At 40.7% G+C, this 13,509-nt stretch overlaps 1 protein-coding gene across 2 annotated transcripts in view; it reads left to right on the forward strand.

Moving 5' to 3' along the window:
• The first annotated feature begins 3,639 nt into the window (after positions 1-3,639).
• The window catches only part of gxylt1a (glucoside xylosyltransferase 1a), a 21,166-nt gene continuing 11,296 nt past the window's right edge, over positions 3,640-13,509 (forward strand). The window contains exons 1-7 of one of the 2 annotated variants that reach the window (XM_084095636.1): positions 3,640-3,892; positions 4,664-4,750; positions 4,925-5,081; positions 6,416-6,547; positions 7,419-7,670; positions 11,033-11,156; positions 12,661-12,833. In XM_084095636.1, coding sequence (XP_083951762.1) covers positions 3,723-3,892; positions 4,664-4,750; positions 4,925-5,081; positions 6,416-6,547; positions 7,419-7,670; positions 11,033-11,156; positions 12,661-12,833 — 1,095 coding nt within the window. In that variant the 5' untranslated portion in view covers positions 3,640-3,722. The remainder of the gene's footprint in view (positions 3,893-4,663; positions 4,751-4,924; positions 5,082-6,415; positions 6,548-7,418; positions 7,671-11,032; positions 11,157-12,660; positions 12,834-13,509) is intronic. The other variant, XM_084095637.1, reaches the window with a different exon arrangement.

Raw genomic sequence — 13,509 nt, forward strand, 5'->3', positions numbered from 1 at the left:
CTCGCGCTCGCAGGACTCATGCTGGCAACATTTGGAGGTTACTGAGGTTTGTTCAAAAAGTAGCTAGATTAGTCGCTAGTCGCTTTTTTGAAAAATTGTCGCTAAAGGGGTCTGAAAAGTCGCTAAAAATAGCGACAAAGGCGCTAAGTTGGCAACACTGGCAGCGCGGCGCTATTAGCAGCGCATGCGCAGCTCAGTGAACCGGTGTTTTCAACCTGTCAAAGAATGAACCTCGAGCCAATAGCCTTCGAGTATGAGATGTGACGGAGCATGTGATTTGTTGGATGTAGTGAACGAATACGCCCTTCACTGACTGACCGAGTTGCTTTTGAGTCTGAACCATAGGTCTGAACGAGAGAGATCTTCGTTTGTGAAAGAGTTGAACGAACTGGTACATGTCTTTCATGAACGAAAATAACCAGTTGTTTGAACGATAATGATGGCGAACCGATAGAGCTAGGTTTGTGTAGTTAGCATGTTTGCTTCAAATAAACAAATTTACACTTTACCATTGTAATGAAAACAGGTTAATAACGCAATATATTGGTTAAATATAACAAAGACAAATTAACATCGTCATTTTTTACTTGGTTTGAGCTAAGGGGGTGCACTTGACTGTTTACTTGATTTAAATTTACACTTCTCGTTACCTGCTTTTCTTATATTTTGTTTGTGTGTTTTAGTCTTAGTTTTGTGGTATTTTGCACTTTGAACAATTTACTTGACTACTTGTGTTCATTTTGTATTATCAAAAATGAATTCATTACGTTTTATTCATGTCATATGCACTTCTCTAAAAACTAAAACAAACCAAAAAAATATGACAGTAGGCTATTGGTTATGTTTCATAACGTCAGCAAATAGCATTTCAGTTCGGGCTGTGAAGGGGCATGTATTTGGTTGGATCTACTGAACGAATCACTGACTGAGATCGCTCTGTTTTGAGTCTGAACGAGAGAGAGAGAGAGATCTCGTTCGTGAACGAATTGAACTAACTGGTACTTTCGTTCATGAATGAGAGTACTGGGTAGATCGGTCATTTAGCATGTGATTCAATCTCATTCAAAGCGCAGTAGGTGTGCACATATAATTGTTTATATTCATATTCAACATACAGAACATCAACGTTTAATATAATCCCAGATTTATGAATGTGTATGTCTGACTAAACAATTAAAATGTTAATTATGCAAGAAAACCTTGGATTGGACCATGGGCGAGGCTAGCCCCTTTTTAGGGGTGCTTCAGCACCCCTAAAAAGGAGCTCAGCACCCCTAAAACTTGGAGTAAGAAATGTTATTCTAAAAAAAAATTCGTCTTTGACAAGGTTAAATAATGTCCAAAACATACTCCGTAGTTTGTGGTTTAAAATGTATGTGTAAGGATGAAAATGAAAACATCCCCGCTTAGCAAATGGTGTCATCCTCTTCTCTTCTACTTCTCTGTACCTGCACCGCTCAGCACGACCGTCATCCAGCGCGAAACACACGCAGAGTGAGAACCATAGGCGTCACTAGGCCCTTTTCAAACTTCTGCCTAGCCCCCCTAAACATTTGTGATTAAGTGTAGGCTACACAAATGCGTGTTCGCAGAAGCTGCTGTGCGCGAATTTTAGCAGCACGACTGACGCTTCAGTTTACGGTCAAGTGCGAGTTAAGAAGATGTAAGTAGCTAAACTAAACATTTTATATTTGACAGTTTTTTAGGTCATAAATGTTAAACGAATGACAAAAATAATTAGAAAACTAATAAACTTTTGTCTAATTTCGCCATTTTAAGCTGAAAATAGGCCTATATAACGTGTAATTATGTCATTGTGAGGGGACAAGAAACATTAACAAAGCCGTTTTCATAGGCACAAGATTAATAATGCATGTGTACATGTTGAGAATTAATATAATACAATTTGTAGCCTTCAGTAAATTAAAAAAGTTCAGCTTTAGGAGGGGAAGAGACAGGGCAAGATCAGGAGACTGAGAGAAAAAGACAGTGATGGAGATGAGGAGAGAGCAGGTTTTAAATCTATTTCTTATCCTTTTTTTGGCCTTCAAACGTCCTGAAATGCACATATCAGAAATAAAAATGTTTAACCCCATAACAACCTCAAATGTATGACCTCTTTAATTATAAAGCCCTGTCTATGGCCATATATTAGGCCTAGATCAATAATGAATGTGTACATATTGTGAATGAATTTAATAAACTTAGTTACCTAGCTTTCCTGGTAGCTTTGTCTGAAAAAATTATTCATAAATCAACCTATCAGTTGACACTATGTTTACTTTCTTCACTGACAGACAAAAATGAAAAGCCTATATCAGTCAAAGCTCAGCTTTAGGAGGGGAAGAGACAGAGCAAGAGAAAAACAAAGAGAAAAAGTGTGATGCTGATGAGGAGAGAAAAAAACAGCTGCCCGCACATGATTTTAAAGCTATTGTTATCCAATTTCTTTGGCCTTCAAAACATCTTAAAATGCACATATGTAGATCAGAGAAATCAAAATTTTCTCGGGGGACCATGCCCCCGAACCCCCCTAAATACCTCACATTCGGTTCCTCAGTGATTATAAAACTGTGCCATATGCACGTTACTGGATGAATTAATGAAACTAGTTAATAATGAGCATTAGACCATAATTTTTTTTTTTTTTTTTTTAAATCATACCCTCATTGGGGGCTGAGCCCCCCTAAAATGAAAATCCTAGAATCGCCCCTGGATTGGACATCTGAACCACTTATTTATACTTATGCTATTAATTTATTAAATAACATTTTAACAAAGCCAAATCACTTTTTTTTTGTAACAAGTAAATACGTTCATTAAAACATAGCATAAAATACACTCTTTTTCGCCACCTGCTGCAGTATATATGTAATATGAAGAAATTATCACTGAACGAATCAGTGAACGAGTCTGAACGAATCATTTTGGTGAACGAACTGAAAATGAACGAGTCTCTGGAAAGAATCAAAATTTCCACCACTAATAAAAACTAAAGAGAATAAAAGTTTGAGAACTTTTTTTAATGAGGAACAGTTCGAAGAAAGAATTTTTTTTGAACGAGACATGTTTTATAAGTGAAACGTTAATTTTTTTTTATAAATTATAGATTAAGACGTAAGAAAATCGGTATAGAATTACAAAAAATATTAAACAAACTTTTAAGTTATATATTGTTTAATACAACTTATAATTCTGGTTCTGTGGATCAGAAGGTCGATGTGCTCAGTCGTAACAGAGGCTGCACATTTCACGCACACACGTGATCAGACCAATCATCACATTGTAAGAACCAGAAGGATCGAAATATTGAGGTGCATTGATTTGTTACTATTCAAGCTACAAGCTTTCTGTACGCTGGTTACAAACTAAAGTCTCTGATGTTCTTTTAAAATTTGCTGCATATTGTCATATATCAGTGATGCAAGTTAGTTTTTACTATATGTAATGACTGTGGTGTGTTTATATTAACATATAATGCAGAGTTAGCGAGTATTTAATCATATTCATGAGAGGAGCAATCTGGGAACTTTTCATTGGTCGGCTCCTCAACCCTTTACTCTTTACTGGACAAAACGTGGTCACGTGACTGAAGGCTCCAGGAAGTTTTCGAAGCACCTCATTAATATTCATGAGCACGCCTCCGCCATAGTAGGCTAGTCGAGGGCGCTGAACCGAGCATGCCTGATTTACATCTCCATGGCTGCTCTTTTAGTTAGAAAATGCTGCGGAATCTTCGTGTGTTGTTCGTCTGCGCGCTATTAGTCTTCTTCTCAGTGCTCTACATATTTAATCAGCTGGTGTCGTCACTGGAGAGCGCGAATCAACAGGCGCGAGCGCAGCGGACACGCGCAGCAGATCCAGGCCTGAGTGAGCGCGCGCACGATGACAGGTATGTAAACAAAACCACACTCGATGTACAAAAACAACCTCACAACAACACTACACACATTTACTGCACTAACTACCTACCTCACGACAATACAGAATTCAGCTCATACTGGACTCGTTATGTGAAATCTTTAAAATATCTTTAAATGACTGGGCAGTCGTTATAAATAAGGGAATTCTCAACGAAAGCAGCCTTTAAGAGTAATTTAGCCCGGCTATTGCTTATTTCAGGCTGTTTTGTCAATTTTAACAATTATTTGTGATGGATTTCTGGTCATTTAGCCTTATTGTGTGCTGATGGATATGAATTTGGTCCCTTCTGTCGTTTCTTCTGCTTAACTTCGGCTAATATCTACTTAATATTCATAAGCTTCGTTCATAATAGTAGCCGTCAGTTCGCCCGCTGGCTAACGCCCGCCCACCGGTCTGCCTCTCCGCCAATCAGTGACGCCTACTGGGTGAACGTCATGTTACGTAATTAATAATATTTGCGAGTCAGGTCATCTTGAGTTCATTTTGACAGAGGTGTGGAACAGTTCCCCTTAAAGACAGTTTAACACTTTATTATTATTGTCCTAATTATGTGTGATGTACTCACTGCTGAATGAGTTAACAGTGATTTTGATATTCTTTTTGTTGTTCGTACAAGTGTATTAATTAGTTTAGATGCCCTCCACACATGATGGGTGAACAGGATCAGTATTAGTCTGTCAGGTTACAGGCCGGTTGTTAATGCGTCTCTGATCACGAAGAGCCTGTTTGTGTGCCTCAGGTGTGACTCGGGCTCGGTCTCTCGCTGGGAGCCGTACGGGAGTCTCCCGGTGTGCCGAAGACACTGCGTTACGGACCCGGCGCTTAGGTAGGGTCTCGATGGGTCTGAGGGGTTGTGTGTGTGTGTGTGTGTGTGTGTAGCTGGACGGGGTTTGCAGAACCAGATCCATGTGAACGTACATCATTCCCAGCGGGTGCTGACCTCTGACCTGTGTGCTGACCTCTGACCTGTGTGCTGACCTCTGACCCCTGGCCTGTGCAGGTCCGGCTGGGATCCGGTCGGGCTGGCGGTGGTGGCCTGTGGCTCTCGTCTGGAGGAGACGCTGACGATGCTGAAGTCCGCTGTGCTCTTCAGCCGCAGAGATCTGCACTTCCACATCTTCGCAGAGGACGAGCTGCATGCCGGCTTCACACACGCCGTGAGCTCCACTGGCACCCACACATGCACACACACACATGCACACACACACACACACACACACACACACTCTGGATCTTCACACTCAGGGCTCTATCTCGCACCCAGCGCAATTGACTCTGCACACGACGCATGTCTCATTCCTATTTCTCACCCGACGCACAGCGGACTTTTCCCTCCACAGACGCACGTCGGTAAATTAGGGAATGAACTTGCGCTCCCGGGGGCGGTTCAGGGAAAAGAGGAGGCGTGTTCCGGCGCCAACGTTCCCTGGTGCTATTCTGCAGTTTCAGAAAACAATTCCTCCACTGACCAGGAGAAACCTCGTCTAAAGTCAGCGGCGCGTTATTCAGATGCTATTTTAAGGGCGCATGCTTGGCCATAATGTAGCGTGAGCACAACATACACACACTTTGCTTCTCTCATCTACACAGATGCAGCAGTTCACATTTTTGTAAATCATACATTATTACAAGGAAAAATATTAACACACAAGGGAAATCATTGTGGTGTCCATGAAGATGTGAAAGAATAGGCATAAATCTAGCTTACACATTTACCCAAATTATCATACTCCTGTTTAACCGAAGCTAATCTGTGTGTGTTTCTCCATCCCCAACGTCACTTCTCTGTGTTTTACGGCCCTGACGAGAACGTCGGTCTCCTCGGCTGTGAACCGCTCCTGGCAAATCCGCCGTTATAATAGCAAACCGCCATGGAACAAGCGCGCCTGCTCTTAAAGGGAGTGTGAGATGACGCTCTGATTGGTTTATTTCACGTTACACCCAAACCACACCTATGAGTAATGAAGCTCTTCAGACCAACACATTTTAGAGATCCGCCCACAAAGTTACTTGCGTTTCGCGTTTGATACTTGTGTTTCAGATCGTTAAAATAGGGCCCAGTGTGTGTTGCACAGAATCTGCTCATATCTGCTAACTTGAACACACACGTCAGTCGCTACGCAACACATAACGGTGCGCTTGTTCATTTGCATTGAAGCAACAGCGAAGATTAAAAAGCATTTGGTGAGCAGAAAACACACTGATATATTCAACATCCAGCATTAATGGAGACGCTGCTGTCGTGTGTCTGAGAGCGTCAGCACTGAGATGATCTGTGTGTGTGTGTTTGTGTGTGTCTGAGCGTCAGCACTGAGATCATCTCACACTCGTGTTCCTCATTCACACTTACAGGGATAGCTCACCCAGAAGTGATATTCTGTCATCATGTACACCCCACACTGCAAAACAAGCTTTTCTTACTCAGTGTTTCTGTGTGTGTGTGTGTGTGTGCGTGTGTGCGTGTCTCTGTGTGTGTGTGTGTGTGTTGCAGCTGGACTCGTGGCCTCGCAGGTTTCGCTCCAGGTTCCTCTACAGTGTGTATCCCGTCAGCTTCCCCAGCGAGAACGCCAGAGAGTGGAGGAGACTCTTCAAGCCCTGCGCTGCTCAGAGACTCTTCATCCCTGTGAGAACACACACACACACACACACACTCACACACACACACACTTCATCAGGCTCTTTAAGCCCTGCGCTGCTCAGAGACTGTTCATCCCTGTGAGACCACACACATACTCACACACACACACACACACACACTGCCGGTCAAAAGTTTTGGACCTGTAAGATTTGTTTAATCAGCTAAATGCAGCTTTGGTGAGCAGAAGAGACTTCCTGTAAAAACATTGAAACTCTCCCCGATCTGAACGTTTTAGAGTGTAAAACAGGCCTCAGGTCCGAGAGGAATAAACTTTACTCCGTCTCCCTCCTGGATAACTGTGTTCTCAGCTGGAAGTGAGTGTCCTGATGACTGAGGTTTGACCTCGACTGATTTGTCTGCAACTCTTTGAAGTTCGCGTTTCGAGTCCAGATCATCATTTTCCTCCTGGATGAGCGTGTGTGAAGTGCTGCTTTACCAGCGGATATTTAATTTTTTACTTTTTTATTATTATTTATATATATATATATATTATTATTATTTTTATTTTTCAGCTGATTTTTTTAAATTATTTTTTATTTTAATTATTTCAGCTGATTTTTTATTATTATTTTTTCATTATTTCTCAGCTGATTTTTTTTTATCATTTAAAAAAAATATATATTTTTTTGTCTTTCTCAGCTGATTTAATAATAATAATTATTATTATTTTTCTCAGCTGATTTTTTTATTATTATTTTTTCATTATTTCTCAGCTGATTTAAAAAAAAAAATTCTCAGCTTATTATTATTATTATCATTATTATTTTTCTCAGCTGATTTTTAATTTAATTTTTATTTCTCAGCTGATTTTCTTCAATTATTTGACTTCTTCTGCTGATTCTGTGTTGTGTGTCAGCTGATTCTGCAGCACGTGGACTCTGTGCTGTACGTGGACACGGATGTGCTGTTCCTGCGCGCGGTGGAGGACGTGTGGCGGCTCCTGGAGGGCTTTAACGAGACCCATGTGGCGGCGATGGCCCCCGAACACGAGGAGCCGCGCATCGGCTGGTACAACCGCTTCTCCCGACACCCGTACCACGGCCACACCGGCCTCAACTCCGGCGTCATGCTCATGAACATGACTCGCATCAGACACACACACTTCAAGGTCAGAGACTCCTGTGATGAACACACTCGCATCAGACACACACACACACACACACACACACACACTTCAAGGTCAGAGACTCCTGTGATGAACACACTCGCATCAGACACACACACTTCAAGGTCAGAGACTCCTGTGATGAACACACTCGCATCAGACACACACACACACACACACACACTTCAAGGTCAGGAACACCTGTGATGAACACGACACGCATCAGACACACACACTTCAAGGTCAGGAACACCTGTGATGAACACACTCGCATCAGACACACACACACACACACACACACACACTTCAAGGTCAGGAACACCTGTGATGAACACGACACGCATCAGACACACACACTTCTAGGTCAGAGACTCCTGTGATGAACACGACACACACACACACACACACACACACACACACTTCAAGGTCAGGAACACTTGTGATGAACACACTCGCATCAGACACACACACACACACACACACACACACACACTTCAAGGTCAGGAACACCTGTGATGAACACGACACGCATCAGACACACACACACACACACACTTCAAGGTCAGGAACACCCGTGATGACATCATCAAAGCTGCAGAATAATTACAGTACGATCATGAAAATGATGAACTTGATATGATAATCAGCTTCTCAGTGCACACACTTTCTCTTATATAAATATCTAAATTCTAAATTCATACATTCGTTTATATAAATCTGTACTTTTTAAACGTTAATCTTGATGTTGATAAACACGTGTGTGTGTGTGTGTGTGTGTGTGTGTGTGTGTGTGTGTGTGTGTGTGTGTGTGAGCATGTCCAGCAGATGGCGCTGTTGCTCTTCTCAGAGGGAGTGACGTGTCATTACTGAAGTGCTTTACTCGTTTACAGTCACTCGTGAGACTGAGCAAGAGGGATGATCATTATTCATAGGCCGCTGTACGTGAGCTGTATCGTTCAGTTTCGTTCCACCAAACGGGGCACTAATTTTTCTTTTGCTCAATATGTTAAACATTAATAAAAGGTATCCAAGCAAAAAGTTCTCCACACATTATCCTGCAGTTAATGAGAAATTGTAATCTATTGGCGCACTATATTGACTGCGTATTGAGACATATAAAACTGTTGAGCTAGATTTTCAACCAATCAGCATCGGAAATGTAAGTAGATCACAGCCGAAATCAAGCCAATATCACTACGCACATGTAAACAGAGGAGGACGCAAGCAGCGCATCTTCATCTGATTTGCAAAAAAAACTTGCATCACAATAAGTGTATTGTGATTGTCAAAACATTTTAGTAACTAAACTGAATTGTATTAGGTTTAGTGACAACATGTTACAATGTTTATATGGTACAATTTCTGGTAAGCTAGGTTTTTTGTTTTTTTTTAACAAATTTCTTGAAACAAATTTCACGATTTCAATGATTTAATATTGACTCATCTGAATAAATATTAGGTACACAAGATGGGCGTTATTTTTTCTAAAAAAAAAAAACATAGGCTACAGAGAGCCCTATCAGCTGGCAGTATTATTTAAGGTTAAAAATAACTCAAATTAAATATAATGCGTTTTTTATTATAATAACAACTTTATTTAATGACATAAGTACAAATATAATAAATATGTAATATAGTACACATATTTAGCAAAATACTCTCATATAGCTCTTTTTCTAGCCAACTAACGTGCCTATATTACGGTCATTAAATGGCTTTCCTGAGGTAAATGTTATGTGACATAATTGTTCTCCAGCTGTTTTATTGACCCCTTTGTTTGATTGATTGATCGATATTATGTATGAAGAATATACATTTCGGTAAGCTGTACTGTTTCTTTCAACATTGTTCATTCGTGTTTATTTACTATTAGCTAGTAGAGATGATCGGGTCACGTGCTGCTAGGGATCAATTACAAACACCAAAACGGTATTTATTGTTTGAATTTCGTAATAAAATTGACAGAATCTGAGAGCTGAGATTTTTTTCATATCATAACTATCCTGCTCTGTCAAGTCTGTCGGTCTCCGTGTCCTCTTTGCTTCGTGTGAAAAGTGTCAATTGCGTGAGTCTCACGGTGAATGCGTGAGAGTTGGCAGCTCTGTTATTATATTTTGGCTTAATTCTATTTGTTATTCAGATTTTACCTCAAATATTACCTTTGAATTGGAACAACATAATGAGAGGTAATTGGGATGTTAAGGCTACAGTAGAAGTTTTCTTGATAATCTTATCATGTTGACTGTCCCTAGATAGCAACTTCAGGTATATCACACATTTCAAACTGGTTTATTTTGTACTTCAAGTGGTAATTCGGCATTTTTGGGTTTATATGATAAACAGGTTTGAAAGTGCAAAATTCCCTATGTTTTCCCTTTTTTTCAAAATGGGCACCTTTAGCATCATTTTTCTCAAAAACTGCAAGGTTGTGTGTGGAGAACTTTTTCCTAAGGAATCTCTATATATTTCTGATGTTAAAAAAGTAAGTAGTGCCCCACTTGGTGGAACGAAACCCTATTTCTAGGCCTCTTTTAGGCAACCGACAGCGGCCTATCTCTCTCTCTCTCTCTCTCTCTCTCTCTCTCTCTCTCTCTCTCACACACACACACACACACACACACACACACACACACACACACACACAAACCCGACCCCTAAATCTACCCATCACGCACATGCACACAAGTCAAGCGTTTTTTGTCTATAAAACGCCGATATCAGGCCGGGTGAAACCCGTAGTTGTTGGGACATCAGAGACCGGTTTGTCCAGGAGGGCAACATGTTTATTAGCAATAGCTAGCGTTAGCTCCGTAGTGTCCGACGTTTTGAGCCATTCCTATGCTTGATTTTTTTCCCATCAGACTTCAGTAAAGGCTGCGGACCTTTCCCACCATGAAGAACACACTTTACGGGTGTTAATCGAGCTTGATCGCCGCTATCAGATGAAGATGTGCTGCTTACGTCCTCCTCTGTTTACATGTGCGTAGTGATATTGGCTTGATTTCGGCTGTGATCTACTTACATTTCCGATGCTGATTGGTTGAAAATCTAGCTCAACAGTTTTATATGTCTCAATACGCAGTCAATATAGTGCGCCAATAAATTACAATTTCTCATTAACTGCAGGATAATGCGTGGAGAACTTTTTGCTTGGATACCTTTTATTAACGTTGAACATATTGAGCAAAAGAAAAAGTAGTGCCCCGTTTGGTGGAACGAAACCCTATTTCTAGGCCTCTTTTAGGCTACCGACAGCGGCCTAACAGACATGCACTCAGATGACAGATGAACACAGGAGGAAGAGGAGAGTCATTCACAGTGTGTGTGTGTGTGTGTGTGTGTGTGTGTGTGTGTGTGTGTCACAGAATGACGTGGCAGCGGTGAGTCTGAAGTGGGCTGATCTACTGATGCCGCTGCTCAACAAGTACAAGCTCAACATCACCTGGGGAGACCAAGACCTGCTCAACATCATATTCCACTATAACCCAGGTACACCGGTCACATGACCACTGCATCATCACCGGTACACAGGTCACATGACCACCGCATCATCATCAGGTACACAGGTCACATGATCACCGCATCATCACCATTATAGTGAGGTCATGCAGCAACAGTATTAAAGGGTAACTAAACCCTAAACCAACTTTTTTTAGTTAATGATCTGTAAGAATGAGGCTTTATTAGTGCAGGTCATTGATTCGAGTAACTTTTTTGACATTTGGGTATAAAGTGTTTTAATTCTACACTATATGGTGTAAAAACGTCTGAGTGCTGCCCTCTTCAGGTTGAACGGTGGCTACTGCAGTTGAACTTTCCTATTGGATGTTTGCAGTGGCAGGTGACGTAAGCAGGTTCCAGCTCTCCACGCCCCTGGTACGAGCTAGCGTAGATTTATCTGTATTTAGTACCGTGGGCAGGAGGGTATGTAGGTGTAGTGTTGCTGGTCGACTGCATAGCTTTCCAGCAGACTTGGAAATTAGGCGCCAGTGTTTGCATGCACTTGGCCTGGAAGACCGTGAGTGTGAAACCTGCATTTTACACGGGATTACTTCTCCAACGCAATAGAGGTGACCAGGGGTTTAGTTACCCTTTAAGAAGGGATGCACGTTTATCTATATTGCACATTTTATACATGAATCATATGATTTCAATTCTGAAATTTGAAATATTTATTGCATGCCTATTGTGAAAGAGAATGCTTATTGCTGGAATATATAATATAACTCAGAATAACATGCTCCCATAGTACTCTCAGCACTGTTCACAGTAGAGCTGTCTGTGTGCATGACACACCCAGGTGTGTTTCTGAGTGTTAACTGCTCATGACTGAGGTCAAGCAGTGTGACATCATTATTAATGCTCATTAGCAGACTGACGTCATTATATTAATGCGGTATACTCTCCCAGTATACAGTTTTAAGGCAGTATACTCTCCCAGTAGGATCTAGTTTTAAGGCAGTATATCTTAAGGTGGTGATACGGGGATATATCTTAAGGCGGTATATCCCAGTAGTATACAGAATTAAGGCGATATATACTCTCCCAGTAGTATCCAGTTTTAAGGCGGTATATACTCTACCAGTGTCCAGTATTAAGGTGGTATATACTCTCTCCCAGTAATATATAGTATTAAGGCGATATATCCCAGTTGGATCTAGTTTTAAGGCGGTATATCTTAAGGCGGTATTACAGGGATATTTCTTAAGGCGGTATATCTCAGTAGTATCCAGTTTTAAGGCGGTATGTACTCTCCCAGTATTATCCAGTTTTATGGCGGTATATACTCTCCCAGTAGTATCCAGTTTTAAGGCGGTATGTACTCTCCCAGTAGTATCCAGTTTTAAGGCGGTATGTACTCTCCCAGTAGTATCCAGTTTTAATGCGGTATGTACTCTCCCAGTAGGATCCAGTTTTAAGGCGGTATATACTCTCCCAGTATGCAGTATGAAGCGCAGTGTCCCGCTCTGAATCCCTCTCTCTGGATCCGCAGAGACTCTGCTGGTGTTCCCGTGCCACTGGAACTACCGGCCCGATCACTGCATCTATGGAAGCAACTGCCCCCCCGCCGAACGCCACGGCGCTTACATTCTCCACGGCAACCGCGGCGCTTACCATGACGACCGGCAGCCGGCGTTCAGAGCCGTTTATGAAGTCATCCAGCAGGTATGATCGGGTTATCATCTTTCACTAACCAATGCCAAATATCTAATGTTAAATCACAGAGGACATATATCACATTATAAGGTCTTTCGTTTCTTTTCTTTTCTTTTTTTTCTTTACCTTTTTTTTTCCTCGTCTATTCTTATATTGTTGTTTTTCTGTGTTTTTTTTCCGTTTTTTTTTTTTTTTGCTCGATTTGTGTATTTTGTAAAATTTTTGTATGTAAATAAAATATGAAAAATAAATAAATAAATGAATAACTAATGTCTCTTCTGCTCAACATTTATTTGATCAAAAATACAGAAAAAAATCTGAAATATTATTATGATTTAAATCAGCGGTTTTCTATGTGGATATATAGTGAAATGTAATTTATTCCTGTGATCAAAGCTGAATTTTCAGCATCAAATGAATGTTTCTTGATCATCAAATCATCATATTAGAGTGATTTCTGAAGGATCATGTGACACTGAAGACTGGAGTAATGATGCTGAACATTCAGCTTTGATCACAGGAATAAATTACACTTTAATATATATTCACATAGAGAACAGCTGATTTAAATGATAATATTTCACAATATTACTGTATTTTTCATCAAACTTCTTTTAAAAATATAAAACATTTTCTATAAATGATGGTATTTTTACTGTATTGTTGATCAAATAAATGCATCCTT

Source organism: Abramis brama (assembly GCF_963993115.1).
Source record: "Abramis brama genome assembly, chromosome: 20".
Taxonomy (NCBI): domain Eukaryota; kingdom Metazoa; phylum Chordata; class Actinopteri; order Cypriniformes; family Leuciscidae; genus Abramis; species Abramis brama.